The sequence below is a fragment of the Rhipicephalus sanguineus genome, chromosome 5, assembly GCF_013339695.2.
Source record: "Rhipicephalus sanguineus isolate Rsan-2018 chromosome 5, BIME_Rsan_1.4, whole genome shotgun sequence".
In the NCBI taxonomy this organism is placed as follows: Eukaryota; Metazoa; Arthropoda; class Arachnida; order Ixodida; family Ixodidae; genus Rhipicephalus; species Rhipicephalus sanguineus.
The window spans coordinates 162,859,542-162,873,959 of record NC_051180.1 but is presented as its reverse complement, the minus strand read 5'-3'; the positions used below and the strand labels follow the sequence as shown (position 1 = coordinate 162,873,959).

At 45.5% G+C, this 14,418-nt stretch overlaps 1 protein-coding gene across 1 annotated transcript in view; it reads left to right on the top strand.

The window, feature by feature from the left end:
- The first annotated feature begins 1,585 nt into the window (after positions 1 to 1,585).
- Positions 1,586 to 14,418, top strand: part of LOC119395047 (uncharacterized) — a 49,641-nt gene continuing 36,808 nt past the window's right edge. The window contains exons 1-3 of the mRNA XM_049416071.1: positions 1,586 to 1,688; positions 3,629 to 3,748; positions 11,065 to 11,325. Of these exons, the coding sequence (XP_049272028.1) occupies positions 1,586 to 1,688; positions 3,629 to 3,748; positions 11,065 to 11,325 (484 nt within the window). The remainder of the gene's footprint in view (positions 1,689 to 3,628; positions 3,749 to 11,064; positions 11,326 to 14,418) is intronic.

The window sequence follows — 14,418 nt, the reverse complement described above, 5'->3', positions numbered from 1 at the left end:
TGAAATATGGTTGTCGGAAGAAAGGACCACTTAACATTTGAAAGTTAGAAATTCCTAAAAAAGGACTTAACCATTATTGTTTTCTGTTGGGAATGTGCCATATCGCATGGACTCAAGAGCCCCGTTTGAAACGTTTGTCTGCTGGCTGGAGTGTATTAAACACATGAATGAGGTATGACTCTGTATTTTCTGTCTCCAGCACTCTCCCCGTGTTTACAAATTTCTCATTTTAAGCTTCCATCTTCTCTTTCTTGCCTTTCTTTTGGATTAGCTTCTGGTAGTTTTTTAGCTGTGAGATTTTCTTGTGGGTAAGTGCTGCTTATTGTATGACATGCTTCATTATTTCTGTGTCTCTTGCGAACAGTCTAGTTCAGTCAAAAACAACAATAACCACATCTTGCACTTTGTGAAGCGAGGTTTCTGGATGATCGGCAGTTTATTACACAAAACATTATGTTCTTGTAATTCCGCGTTGATATATAGGCCAAAAGGAAGTGGTGTTGGATAGTGAAATGTTGATAATGCACTTTTAGCCGCCTGCTAATTTACATGTATGTTTCACGCAACACATTTTTTTCCCTCTCTCGAAGATCGCTCCCCATGAACCTTCATGAAGGTGGATAAAAGCTTTGGTAGAAGCTGAAAATACTTTTCCGAACAAGGGACCAGCTGTAATGGTTTTTTTTTATTTCTGCAAAAATTGTATGCTTTTGGGGAACTGCAGCTCTTGTTAGCACACTACTCGCCTAGCTTTTCTCTAGTTTCTGTACAATAATTTTATTGCGTGTTGCTGCCACAGAAATTAAAACTTATTTGTGGTATCTACATCTGTTGTGGTGTGCTACCTGTAGTGAAATGCTGTCATCTGTCTTATGGTGACTTTGTTTCATGACCACATGCATCACACATAAGCAATACTCACTAAGCAATACACACTTAGTGTGGCTTCTTACTAAATGTACACAGCGGTCCACTGTTAAAGGGAACATCGGAGCGTGTGGTGACAGCTCGGCGCCACCGCCGGCCAGCAGCTGCAACGAGTTTCGCGCACACGCACTGAGCCCCGTGCCTGGTGATCCTTCGTTGCGGTAATGGTTCGCTTGACGACGATTCGAAGTGCAGGAACAGATGTCAGCGGACGACAAAAGAGTACGAGTCACAGTGCGCACTGCGCCTGCGCGAAACTTGTTGCAGCCGCTGGCTGGTAGTGGCGCCGAGCTGCCGCCATATGTTCCGATGTTCCCTTTAACCGTGGACCGCTGTGTACTTGAGGCAACTTTTGAAAGCTTGTTTACAGATGAATCTGCCTGCACATGCTTTTTTACACACAACCATTATACCTTTTCTTTTAGGAGGTGCTGTATTCCTCAAGAGAACGAGATAGTTTTTCAGTCTATGCGTCACCTTACATGCATTCATGCTTTCTTTGCTCGTTGTGTTAGTTTTGTTTGACAGTCATGCTGCACAACATGGCTTTCTTAATGAAGAACAGCCTATTTGCCTTCACAGAGTTGTTGACATACTTGTTGCATTCCTCTGTGTGCATTAAGGAAGGCTGCGCTACACGGTGGTGTCTCCGATTATAATGAGAACTTCAGATCAGGTCAAGAGTGAGATGCGTCTGGCGAGCCAGTTTAAGGACGCCATCAATGGCTTGAAGGGACCGTCGGCCTTGATGAACTTGAAAGGTTAGTAAGAAGTGTTTGCTCGCCAATTCATTTCTCAATTTAGTTAAGCGTATTTAAAATGTGCGTAAATTAGTATCTATTGTGTAAAAAAATGATTAGCAAAATGTGAGGAAATTGCCTTTTCTACAATAGCCTGGCTACAGTAAAAATCCTTTCTCTGTGGGTACTCTATTTGCAATCACTAAACCGCATTGACATGATGCAGACAAAACACTGGTGCATGTATTGCAAATGGTATGTTTTCAGATGGCAAGACGCTGCGTTATTTCCATACGCAGCTTTTTTATCTTTTGCAGACATACAGCATGCAAATTCACCAAAAACTGGTCAAGTCCATATTCGAATGATATCGGTCCAACCAGTTTTTGTTGTAGGATTAGAAACAAATATCAAGGCCAGATGCGTGCAGAAATTCAGTAACCTATTATCCAGGCAAGCATCTAATCCCTAGTTTTGAGGAGTGAGAGATACGACTCACACTCAGTGACAACACAACCAAATGCAATTTGCAGGCTATTGCATGTAGTAAGTCAGGCTACTTGTTTTCTGCTTAATTGCTTATTTATGCAAGTTTAATTAGCTAACTTCTGAAGCAACAGAGCTGGGCAGAACATTCCAGTGAGAAAGTTGTTGATCTTTTTGCAAAACGTCCATTTAGACAGTTTCTAACTTTCAATCTATTAAGTGTTATTGTTTTTCTGCTCGTCACAGATGCATGCAAAATACCAAAAAATACGACACGACATACCCGCTTGCATGCCTATGCTCACTGTGATTGCACTGCTCCCTGACGTTCAGTGTTTCATAGCAGTTGGCTTTGTCTGCTGCTGCTTAAGGCAACGGGGCTGCAACAATGGTGGTGGCTGTGTGAAGACACACTTGTTGCTTGCGGCCGCTCAAGAGATCACTGTGTTATTATTGCTGTCATGAAGCGCCGGGAGAGAAGCATGTTGTTTGTACGTGGAATGTTAGGGAGTGCTGCAATCACAGCGCGCAAGCGGGCATGTTGCCTGGTATCTTTTTTGTATTTTTCAGGCATCTGTAGCAAGCAGAAAAACACTATACTTGGCACAGGCACGTAAGCATAGGGGCGGGGGGCAGCCCCCCCACCCGAAATTCGTCCAGCCTTCTATATTCCCGGGCAACTCTTTTCCCTTTTGTGTCATGGAAAGACTTTCTTTCGAACAATCAGGCCTGCCCCCCCCCCCCTGAAAAAAATCCTGGCTACGTGCCTGACTTGGCAGATATAAAATCGGTAACTGTCTAATCGGATGTTTTGCAAAGTGATCTAAAAGTTTGACATTGGTATTTTTTGGCTGGCTTCATTGCTGCTAAAATGGGTAACTAAACATGCCATATTAGGTAACTAAGTGGAAAACAAAAATAGTACGACTTTCTCCATGCAATATTCGGCAAAATACATTTAGTCGCGTTGTCCCAGAGTGCATCAGCATATTTGTAAACTGGGCACCCTGTACACACATGCACGCGTGCACACACACACACACATACACACACACGCGCGCACACACACACACACTGAAAAGGCTTTTTTAATGGGCCGAACATACTTCGGAAGCAGTTATTTCAATTTCTTTTGTCAACGGTTTTTGACTGGAACACTAGCCCACGGGCCGAAGCAATTGGCAAATAAAATTAAGATAACTGCTAAGTTGTGTTTTTCTCTTATGCGTACATATAGCTTGGGTGCTTGAAAAACAAAAATGGAGAATGGGTATTGCGAACATGGATTCATGCGGCAGCTTAGGCGCTACGGCGTAGTTGCAACTGTCTTACAGTGCACGGGCACTGCAAGACAGTGCAACAGTCTAACCTTGAAGAGTGCTTCACTACAAACTTCCATGTTATACCTCACACTCAAGTTGATGGTAAGAAGTTAATGATGAATGTTCTGACACGTGATGCATACCTTCTTACAGGTCTGGACCTTGTGAACGGCTACAGCGTCGAGTATATGCACTGTGTTCTGCTAGACGTTGCGAAGCAGGTAATAGAAACGATTCTGCCAACTTCAAACTCTCATCAGCGCTTCTATTCTGGTAATGTAATACTTGCTATTCCTAATAATTTTATACTGTTTTTCCTACATATGTTGTGAAATTATGATATTAGCGATTTTTTCTTCTAAGATCGATTCATACAGCTAACAAGATCACCTATTGAAAATTCATGACCTTTTGCCGCGGCAGTTTTCAACATGAGATAAGTGCTTCTGCGCTTTGTTCACAAATAGTCCAGACATGCTGTGAGCGTGAAAGAAACACGGGGACGCAGCAGATAACACACACAGTGCCCGTGTTTTTATAGCTTCTTAGAGCATGAATCGATTCCAACTAGGTCAAATAGCTCTATAGCTGTAGTCCAGTCAGATAATTCTCATTTGGCTTTCATTGGGGGTATTGCTGCAGAATAGCCCTCTAGTCCTGGCAACAAGCATTATTTTGGTATTTGAAGAGTCGTCACAGTCATCATTGCCTTTGTAAAAGGCTGTCGATAGGAGTGCAGTATTTGTGAGGCATGAAGTGAGTGGTATGACATACACTGAAGCTGTTTCAAAATGAGCTATTATTTCACAGGTTACAGAGACCAGCGTCTTATATTCTATACTGTTTGCCATTTTCCTCTATTGTGCAAATTCTTTATGTTGGAAGATAGGTCACCGAACAATCATTTTAAGTGCCTTTTTATAGTATGCGTTAGGTTATATCATTGACTTTTCCTTCACACTGTGTACATTGTTTGAAAACCTACGCCTGCAGACATGATCACTGTAGAACGGAATGGAGAATGCATGTCCATTGTCCTTTAATTGTGTTTTGTCTTCATGCATAATCTTCGTGACACAGTAGTCATCGCAGCCAACTAGCCAAACCTTTTTCCATTCAAACCTGTGTTTCCGTCAAAGAAACAGCCTTTAAGTTGGCGTCTTAGCTGCATTTAATCAGCAAATAACAGATAGATTTTAGCTTGCACAACCAGTAAATAAGCTTTAAACAACTTTATGTTACAATGAAAGCACTCTATGCGCAAGTAACTTTCTAGCATGATAGTTATGCATTCTGTTCATTTACTCTTGTGAAAGACATTATGCATCGAAGTTTATTCTTGCATATGCAGCAAGGCATAATGACTACTGGAAGTGAAAGATTGTTGCAATAGCAGGAAATGTTTGTGGTAGGAAGTGATCTCTGGCCTGCTATAAAAAAAACAACCATATGCAGTGACAGCAGTAGCTCAGATTTACATACACGCATATGCAAAACACTAGTGTCTCATACGGTGCTGTTTACCCTCTGCAGGATTCCCTATTTGACTGATTATCTGAATGACATCAACGCAGCGCAGCTAAGACACATTGCTGCAGCAATGTCATCCTATTACTTTCAAGAATAAATGATGACAGACTGGCTGTACATGTCTCAAATTTACACAATTTCTGTCGCATATCTGTACACGTGTGCTTGTGCGATACTCTGTCACGCGGCCCATATCGCAACACCCTCGCCCACGATGTGAATAAAAGCGCTTGGCGCGCGGTGGGGCGGGGGCACTTTTCCTTCGGCACTCTTGGTTATCGCTATGTTGCTGGCATGCGAATAAAGCATGTTAAAATACTGTCGGCGTCTTCATACCCGGAAGCCCTGGAACACGACATAGTTCTTGGCGACGAAGTTCTTGGGACCCTGGTGGACTGCCAAAAGAAGTCAAGTCAGCGAAACGATGTCGGCGCACTTGGGGCAAGTAGAACCCTTCGATGAATCTTCAGCAGATTGGGCTAGTTATGAAGAACGCCTCCAAGCATATTTGCGTGCTAACAAAGTCTCGGAGGACCAGAAGGCTGATACCTTGATAAGCCTAGTAGGACCGAAGACATACGCATTGTTGAAGTCGTTAACGTCTCCTGAGACTCCCGCTAAGAAGTCTTTTGAAGAACTTCTAAGCTTACTGCGAAACCACTTTGTTCCTAAACTGTTCATTATCGGCGAAAGAGCCACATTTCATCGCCGCTCACAACTGCCGCAAGAGACTATTACTCAGTTTGCCGCAGAGCTGCGTAGACTCGCGCAAACTTGAGTTCGGTACTTTTCTTGATCAAGCGTTAAGAGACAGATTTGTTTGTGGTTTGCTTCGGGCTCACATACAACGAAGTTTATTTGCAGAAGACTATCAGTTGAAGTTTCAGACAGCAGTTGATCGTGCGATAGCCATTGAAGCTGCGATTCAAAGCGCATCTACTACGCGCTCAACAGCACAGCAGGAATTTCAAGTGCACAAAGTTAAAAGCACTGGGGAAGCTTCTACCTCTTGTTATCGCTGCGGATCGGTGAAACACACCGCCAGCTCTTGTCCGTATGCGAATGCCAAATGTTTTCATTGCAACAAAAAGGGCCACATCAAGAGTGCTTGCCGGAGCAAAGAGCTAAAAGAATCGAAAAGTAAAAATAAACGGCATGTTAGTACCTTGTCACTGCCACGCACCAATTTGAAGAGTGTAAAACCTGCTGCAGACGCAAGACAAAAACCAATCATGGTCGAGGTCGCTATTGACGGCGTACCAGTGCATATGGAACTCGATACAGGGGCTGCTGTATCCGTTATGTCTGTCTCACAGTTCCGTTCTCTTTTTCCCAGAGCTCATTTGCGCAGGACAAGTCTCACCTTGAGAACCTATACAAATGAACCCGTGAAGCCCTGCGGAGTAGCATTTGTTGCAGTCCAGTACAACGCGCAGCGCCAACAGTTGCCTTTGTACGTGCTCCGCCAGGACGGCCAGCCGTTGCTGGGGCGCAGTTGGCTACAACACCTCAAGCTGGACTGGACGCAAATACAAGGTCTTCACCACATGCAGGTGGGAAACACAAATGGCTCTGAGAGATCGCCTAAACTAGAGTCCTTGCTAAACCGCTATCAGGACCTGTTCAAGGACGAACTCGGCACAGTAAAGGGAGAAAAGGCTACTCTTTTCTTAAGGGGTGACGCGAAGCCAAGATTTTTCAAAGCAAGAAGCGTGCCTTTCGCTCTAAAAACTGCTGTCGAGCAGGAATTGTCGAAGCTGCAAGAGCTAGGGATTATTACACCCGTGACCACAAGCCCGTACGCAACGCCGGTCGTGCCAGTTGTTAAACGCGATGGTTCAGTCAGACTGTGCGGTGATTACAAAGTCACGCTAAACCCGATACTGGACATCGCAAGGTATCCGCTACCGAAAGCGGACGAGCTATTTGCCACGCTGGCAAGCGGACAACATTTTTCAAAGATTGACCTAAGTAGAGCGTATCAGCAGGTCGAAATGGACGACGAATCCAAAGAATACCTTACGCTGAATACGCACAAGGGTCTGTTTCTGGTCAACCGCCTACCGTTTGGCATTTCATCGGCTCCCTCAATATTTCAGCGTATTATGGATAATGCGCTGAAGGGACTAAACGGCGTAACTTGTTATCTCGTTGACATACTGATCACGGGCCACACAGAAGCAGAACACTTGCTCAACCTGGAAGCTGTGCTGAAGCGGCTATCAGAACCCGGATTTCGGGTCAAACCTTCGAAATGCGATTTTTTTCGCAATGAACTGCAGTACTTGGGTCACGTCATCACAAAAGACGGTGTTCGCCCGACGGATGAAAAGTTGGTCGCAATTGCAAATGCACCAGCTCCAACAGACAAACAGCAGCTGCAGTCAGTGTTAGGACTCATAAATTACTATGGAAAGTTTGTTCCGAATCTCTCATCCATACTCTTTCCTTTGAACAAGCTCTTGTTTAAGGACGAACCTTGGCAATGGAACGCCGCTTGTCAAAGTGCGTTTGCGCAAGTAAAAAAACTGCTGTCGTCAAAGCCTATTCTGATTCACTATGATCCCAGTTTGCCATTGCAGTTGTCATGCGATGCTTCTTCCTACGGAATAGGCGCAGTTTTGTCACACGTTTTTCAAGGCCAAGTTCATCCAATAGCCTATGCTTCACGAACGTTAACAAAAGCTGAACAAGGTTACAGTCAATTGGAGAAAGAAGCATTAGCGCTTGTTTTTGGAGTCAAGAAGTTCCATTACTACGTTTACGGACGGAAGTTTGTGTTGCTCACGGATCACAAGCCACTTGAGACGATCTTTGGCCCCAAAACAGGCATTCCTGCCATCGCAGCTGCCAGACTGCAACGCTGGGCAGTCACGCTTTCTGCATATACTTTTTCTTTGCAGTATCGCCCTTCAGCGCAGAACGTGGACGCTGATTGCTTATTGCGCCTTCCAATCCAGCAACCGGGAACAGACGGGGCAACAGAAAATTTTCTGGTTTTGCGTTTAGACAGCATGCCCGTCTGCAGTAAACAGATCGCAGAGGAAACTGCACGGGATCCAGTGTCAAGTAGTGCAGTACATCTTGTCAGGCTGGCCTGCTAACGTATCTGCAAACCTGAAACCTTTTTTCTGCAGGAAACTAGAGCTTTCTTTATATCAAGGTTGTGTCATGCTGGGAATGCGTGTGGTGGTACCAGAAAAATTCCGTAAATTTGTCCTAGATGAATTACATGAGGGGCATCCGGGAGTGGTGCGCACCAAAGAGCTTGCAAGAAGCTAAGTGTGGTGGCCAAATATCGATCAGGACATAGAGAGATGTGTCGGCTCTTGTCACGCATGCGCAGAGACACGCAGTTTGCCAGTGAAAGCGCCGCTCCATCCATGGTCCTGGCCGACGCGTCCTTGGCAACGCCTACACATGGACTTTGCAGGTCCAGTAAAAGGCATATCCTACTTAGTAGTAGTCGACGCCCATTCCAAGTGGCCAGAAGTATGTCCCATGACAACCACTACATCAGAGGCAACCATTGCTTGCATTCATGAACTTTTCTGCAGATTTGGATTTCCAGAAACACTCGTGTCCGACAGCGGAAGCCAGTTCATTTCTGCATAGTTCCAAGCCTACCTCAAGCACAGGGGCATTCGGCACGTAAGAACCGCACCGTATCACCCAAGTAGCAACGGACTGGCTGAACGTTTTGTTCAGACTTTGAAGTCAGCGCTCCGCAAGACCAGTCCGAGGAGCGCAAGTGAGGAGTTAGCCGACTTCCTTCTGACGTATCGTAATACGCCTCATGCTACGACAGGGGAGGCCCCTTCCACTCTGCTCCTGGGGAGACGCCTGCGGACCAGACTAGACCTCATACGACCAGCGGTCGAGAACAGAGTGCGCCAGCGCCAGTTCGACAAGACAAGGCGTCACCCGTGTCGTGACAACGTCATCGCTGTTGGTGATGCCGTTCGTGTGCGCAATTTCCGATCGGGACCAAAGTGGCTGTGTGCAACAGTTCTTGCCCGTACGGGACCAGTGTCATATCGGTTAAGTGTGGTGACTCCGCGTGGTGTGTTCCAGTGGGTGCGTCACCAAAATCACATCCGCAACGATAACACCGGCATCGCCACGGAGTTCGAACTACCCTTCAGTGAAAGGCAGCAAGAAGTTCCCGCACAGGTCCCGGCCTGCGACTCATCACATGACGTCGACAGCTCGCCCACCGCACAAAGTGAAGCGGCGGACACTTCAAACGCTCCTAGCGAACGTCGCTACCCGCAGAGACAGCGTCGCCCACCTGATCGCTTTGTGCCGTGAACATTTTGGACAATGCTTGGGGATCCAAATAAGTGTGGGGGGATGTCGCATATCTGTACACGTGTGCTTGTGCGATACTCTGTCACGCGGCCCATATCGCAACACCCTCGCCCACGATGTGAATAAAAGCGCTTGGCGCGCGGTGGGGAGGGGGCACTTTTCCTTCGGCACTCTTGGTTATCGCTATGTTGCTGGCATGCGAATAAAGCATGTTAAAATACTGTCGGCGTCTTCATACCCGGAAGCCCTGGAACACGACAATTTCTTTCTAAGAAATTCCCTTCTGTTGGAAGATAAGCAAAGGAGTAGTGTTCTTACACATGTTTTAGTGGTTTGTCAAAATTACTGTATAGCTAAAGTAGGGACAGTTGAGGCTAGCTAGTGTGATAGCATAATTACCGCATTTACACGCACAATGAACCCACTACCATGATAAACCCATCCCCCACTTTTGTCTAGCAAATTATGAAATCACAGCAATTGTCGTTTTGTGGCGCTGTAGTTGTCAGCCGCTGCCGCTGGCAGTGGCCATAACCGCTATTGCACGAAATAGAAAAAAAAACGAAATAAAAAATATCTAGGACGGAACAGGGTTCGAACCTTGACGTCTCAATGGCAGCCCAGTATTCTACCATAGAGCCATGCCAGTGCTTGAAACTTCTGCAAAAAAAGGCCTTATACAGGCTTCTTATAGGGTAAGGAATGATGTTAAGGTGTGTAATATAGCGTGGTATAAGAGTAATAAAACCAGGCATCACGCAATATGAATTGTGTTACCATGCGTCACACAATGTGAATTGCATAACTAGTGGGTCATTCAATGCTTCCAACCCATTACAAAAAGGTTCAGCCACTGGCAAGGATTGAACCTGCAACCTTCAAATAATGCGTCTGATGCTCTACCAATTGAGCTATGGTGATTGTTATCTTCCCATACACTGTATGGGGTATATCTGTGCTTAAACCTGGGAGTGTTAGTCAGCGCCGCTCGTAGCCGTGACAGCGAATGTGGAACACTCTTCATTTGCCTGCCGGCCTCACGAAGCATGTCATGCAGCTCATGAAAATCCACAGTAATTTGAACGCTCGCTTTTTTTCTTTTTCTAAAAAAAGGCAAGCCCTTAAACTCCACTTTCATTCAAGTCCTGGTGCAACGTCTTTCAGCAAAATGTGGGCAAAATATCTCTTTTCTAGGTCTTCACTCAAATTTTAGCCAAAGGAAACTGAACACGAGACTCACAAAGATCGGGCACACATATTATGAGGCACAAACAGGCACGTCTGTCGTTTTCTGTTCATGTTGTCTCAGGTTTTCTAGCTAAGTACAACAGCTTAGGGAAGTTCTCGGTTGCTGACATAATGGTGACCGTGTAATGGGCATGAACAGCATATTGTTGACAACATGGAAGTGTTTTATATTTTGTGTTTGCAGTGTCAAAGGAAGGCAGGACATTGGGTACCTAAAGAAAACGTGGCTGATTCCTCTGTCAAAGGAGAGAGAGAGTACTTGGAGCATGCAACAAATCCCTGTAGGTCCGCTTGTGCTTTACGGATTCGAATAATATTTTGCAGAAGTCGATTCGTGAGGCAATAAACTTCTTGAAGAAGCCATTCAATGATTACTTGAAAAAGTATTGCAGGGCTTCTTTGATGCCTTTTAAAGCTTTTTTTTGTGTCGAAAATTTACTCCTTCACAGAGATATAAATCTGGCAAAAACGCTGAAATTATGTCGCATTGTTTTTTGTAGGTTCACCATCAGCACTTTCCCAAATAGATGCACGGCTTTTGTCCATCAAGCCACCCCATTGCATCACAAGGCTGCCACGGTCCATTCAGGAAAGGAGCTACTGGAAGGCATCGGAATGGAGACACTGGGACCTTTTCTATTCCCTGCATTGCCTTAGTGGCATTCTCATTGAAGAATACTGGAGGCACCTTTCCAAACTTTCCGAAGGTGTATATATCCTGCTTAAGAATGAACTCACTGCTCAAGAAATTGACAAAGCCGGTAAGTTTCTAAAAACTCGAAACCTAATGTCAGGTTATGCCATTATGGTAATAATGCCTGCATTATGCAGATACCACGTGCGGTGCAATTAACTATCTGTTCATAATTGCACTACACTAAGCTTTAGCATTGGTGTGGTTACGAAACTGTGCACATAGATCTTGATGAGCATAACAGACAAAATAAGACACCGCTTTATTCTACATGCAGTTGCAAGCCTATTATCTGCTTTATAAAAAAACCTACAGCATACTCCGTACCCTCGTCTTCTGTCTACTCTGAAAGGGGCCTTGCACCAAAATTTTGCCAATCGAGTTTTGAATTACGACGCATTCCTTGTATTCGCCTCAAAAGAACGCACATTAAGAACAGACAATCGAAACTGGCCTACCCTTTCAAACTTCACTCACCCAGAACATGGCACGATGAATACAGTCAAAACATTGCTTACATCTCGTGATACCAAAACCTTGCTGCATGCTGTGGATTTCTTGCTGTCCAAATTTTGACTGCATCAATACCACCGCATAGGCCATTGCACCGACAACTGAGCATGTGTTTGACAGCTAAGCAAAGCATCGACTGTATATTTTTTTTATTTCCCAAGCAATCTACAGCTCCCACATAATGTGTTACATTGGTTCCTATAAAATTGTTCAAATTTAAATAAACTGATTTTCCCACTTAGAAAATGTGTCACAGGATGGGAGCCACCAGTGCTAGTGCAACTGATGCCACTGTAAAATTGTTATAACAGACTTGAACCTTTCAAAGAGCTCAAAAAATCACTGAAACATGTATCAGCTTAATTCATTAGGAAAATTGCTCTGTTCTTGTTACTGCAATTCAGAGTGGTAAATGTACTACATAAAAAGAAAACATGGTTGATTCCTCAGTCATAGGAATCGGTATAACACCAAAGTAAAACATGTCCTTGCAGAAATAGTGAAATGTTTACTGCACAAAGATATAAGAAAGCTGGCACAATGTCTCTTGGTGTTTTGATGGGGCTGTAACTACGTTGACGCTTAGTAGTACATCTCCATCCTGTCTACTAATGTCTATAATCAATGATTAAACAAACATTTTGTGTTAACAAGGTAACAATGAGAGCCTACTCAGAGAAAGCGGTTAAGAGCCAGAAGAGTGCCGCTGGCTGGGCGCAGAACTTGGGCTAATGTCGGCATCCCACAGCATGTTAAAGAGTTGAACACCACGTCAGGACTAGACGAAACACAACGCGCGTCCTGACTCCCCTGTAGCCCGGCCGCAATTTTTCTCGGGGCGAGCGTAAGCGTGGAACGCAGTGTTAAAGCCAGGAGGGGCAGGTGCGCGTCGAAGAGCTACTTTTGGTGTGGATGGATGCTATGAGCAAGGCCGATGCTTGGGCTAAGGTCGCCACCTCGCGGTGTGTTAAAGCGTTGAAGAAATTGCATTTTCCTCTGGAAACGGACCGAATTGGATGGACGCGTAGCAACGACGCCTTGCAAGAGGTAATCGCGGTGGCCACGGTCATGAATAATTACTTAACCGCCAACCAAGAGCACTGAGAGGAAAATGTGAGATATAAAAGGCGCATTTGTACAGCCTCTGGAGTATGTGACCGTGGCGAAGTGGATAGCGTGCCCGGCTGCTGCTGTCGCGGACCGAGAGGTCATGGATTCGGCTCCCGAAACTTTTTTTTCTGTGATCTGGATCGTGTGCATTTTTTCGAAGTCATTTCCCCGACGGAAATGCGTCACTGAAATCTCGGTGGACCCCGGCATAAAACACTTTCGTGTTTAAACAAAATCATTGCCCAAGCACTCCGTACAGATGCTTAACCAGTGAAGCTGACACGTGCTGCCACAGGCGGTCACAGACGTCGCAGCCGATGCCAAAGAGCCACTCGAGAAATTCCTGCTGAAAGCGGGCATTGGCCTCGGCGAACGCATTCCCGCCATGGCCACGTTGAATGTGCTCTGCCAGCAGTGTCGCTTCCTCGGCTGGCTGTTGTCACTTGTATTCAATCTCTTGAGTTTAGCAGAATGCGCGCTCCATAGGCGCTTGCATTCCCGCCATTGCCACGTTGACTGTGCTCTGCCCGCAGTGTCGATCCTCGGATGACTGTTGTCACTTGCATTCAATCTCTCGAGTTAGCTCAGCATGTGATTAGGAGAATCCGTGCGCCATAGGCGCTTGTACTCCGCTTCATGATTTAGCGCAGCTTCGAAGGCTGCCGGATCTTCGGTACGCAGTTGCTGCTTGCGCTTTGCCAACCGGGTCTGTACTTGTGCCCAGACTGCAGTATCGGCCCGGCGAACAAAAATTCTCTCATGGTTCTGCTGTCGGCATTGTTCTTCGAAAGTTGTCTGCTGTTCTAGAGTTCGTACAATCTGTGGCCTACCCATGTAGTGGTTGTAAGTTGAAACTGTTGCGTGTGAGCTCTGTGCCCCGGCTGCGACGGGATGAATGACGTCACTGACAGAGCAGCCAATGGCGTGTGCTTGGGTACGACGTAGAGAATGATGTCACTGAAGGTGAAGCCAAATGCGCGTGCATTTGGGTATGACGTAGAGAATAGTGTCACTGACGGAGCAGACAATGGCGTGTGCTTGGGTACGACGTAGAGAACAACGTAACTGACGGTGCAGCTAATGGACAAGTTGAGCGTGGCGAGGACGAACGGATTTTTGTTTCACCTAGCCATATGCAGCTTTTGCTGTAAAGGTCTGGCAGGCCCATGCGTTACAGAAATCAATTTCGTTTGAAGTAGACGGCAAGTACAGTAGCCTACGTAAAATTTTTAGCTTCGAACCATGTATTACGACGTGCATCGATGTCTTTGTGCAAATTGAGTAGCTGTGCGCATATCGTGTACTTGCCAGGCACATCAACTACACTGGCGGGTAAAAAAGTCACTCATGGTACGGTGTAACAGCGTCAAAGCAGACACATCAGTTTTATCGCAACAAAGTGCGTGCTGCGATGTGATGTCCATGTCATTAGTAGCAGTCGTCGGCGCATTTGAGCAACACTTGACATCAGCTCGTGTAGTGATAGGTGGGCATATGTAAAGGACCTTTCCGTCCACAAATGCGTTATTTTTGAACA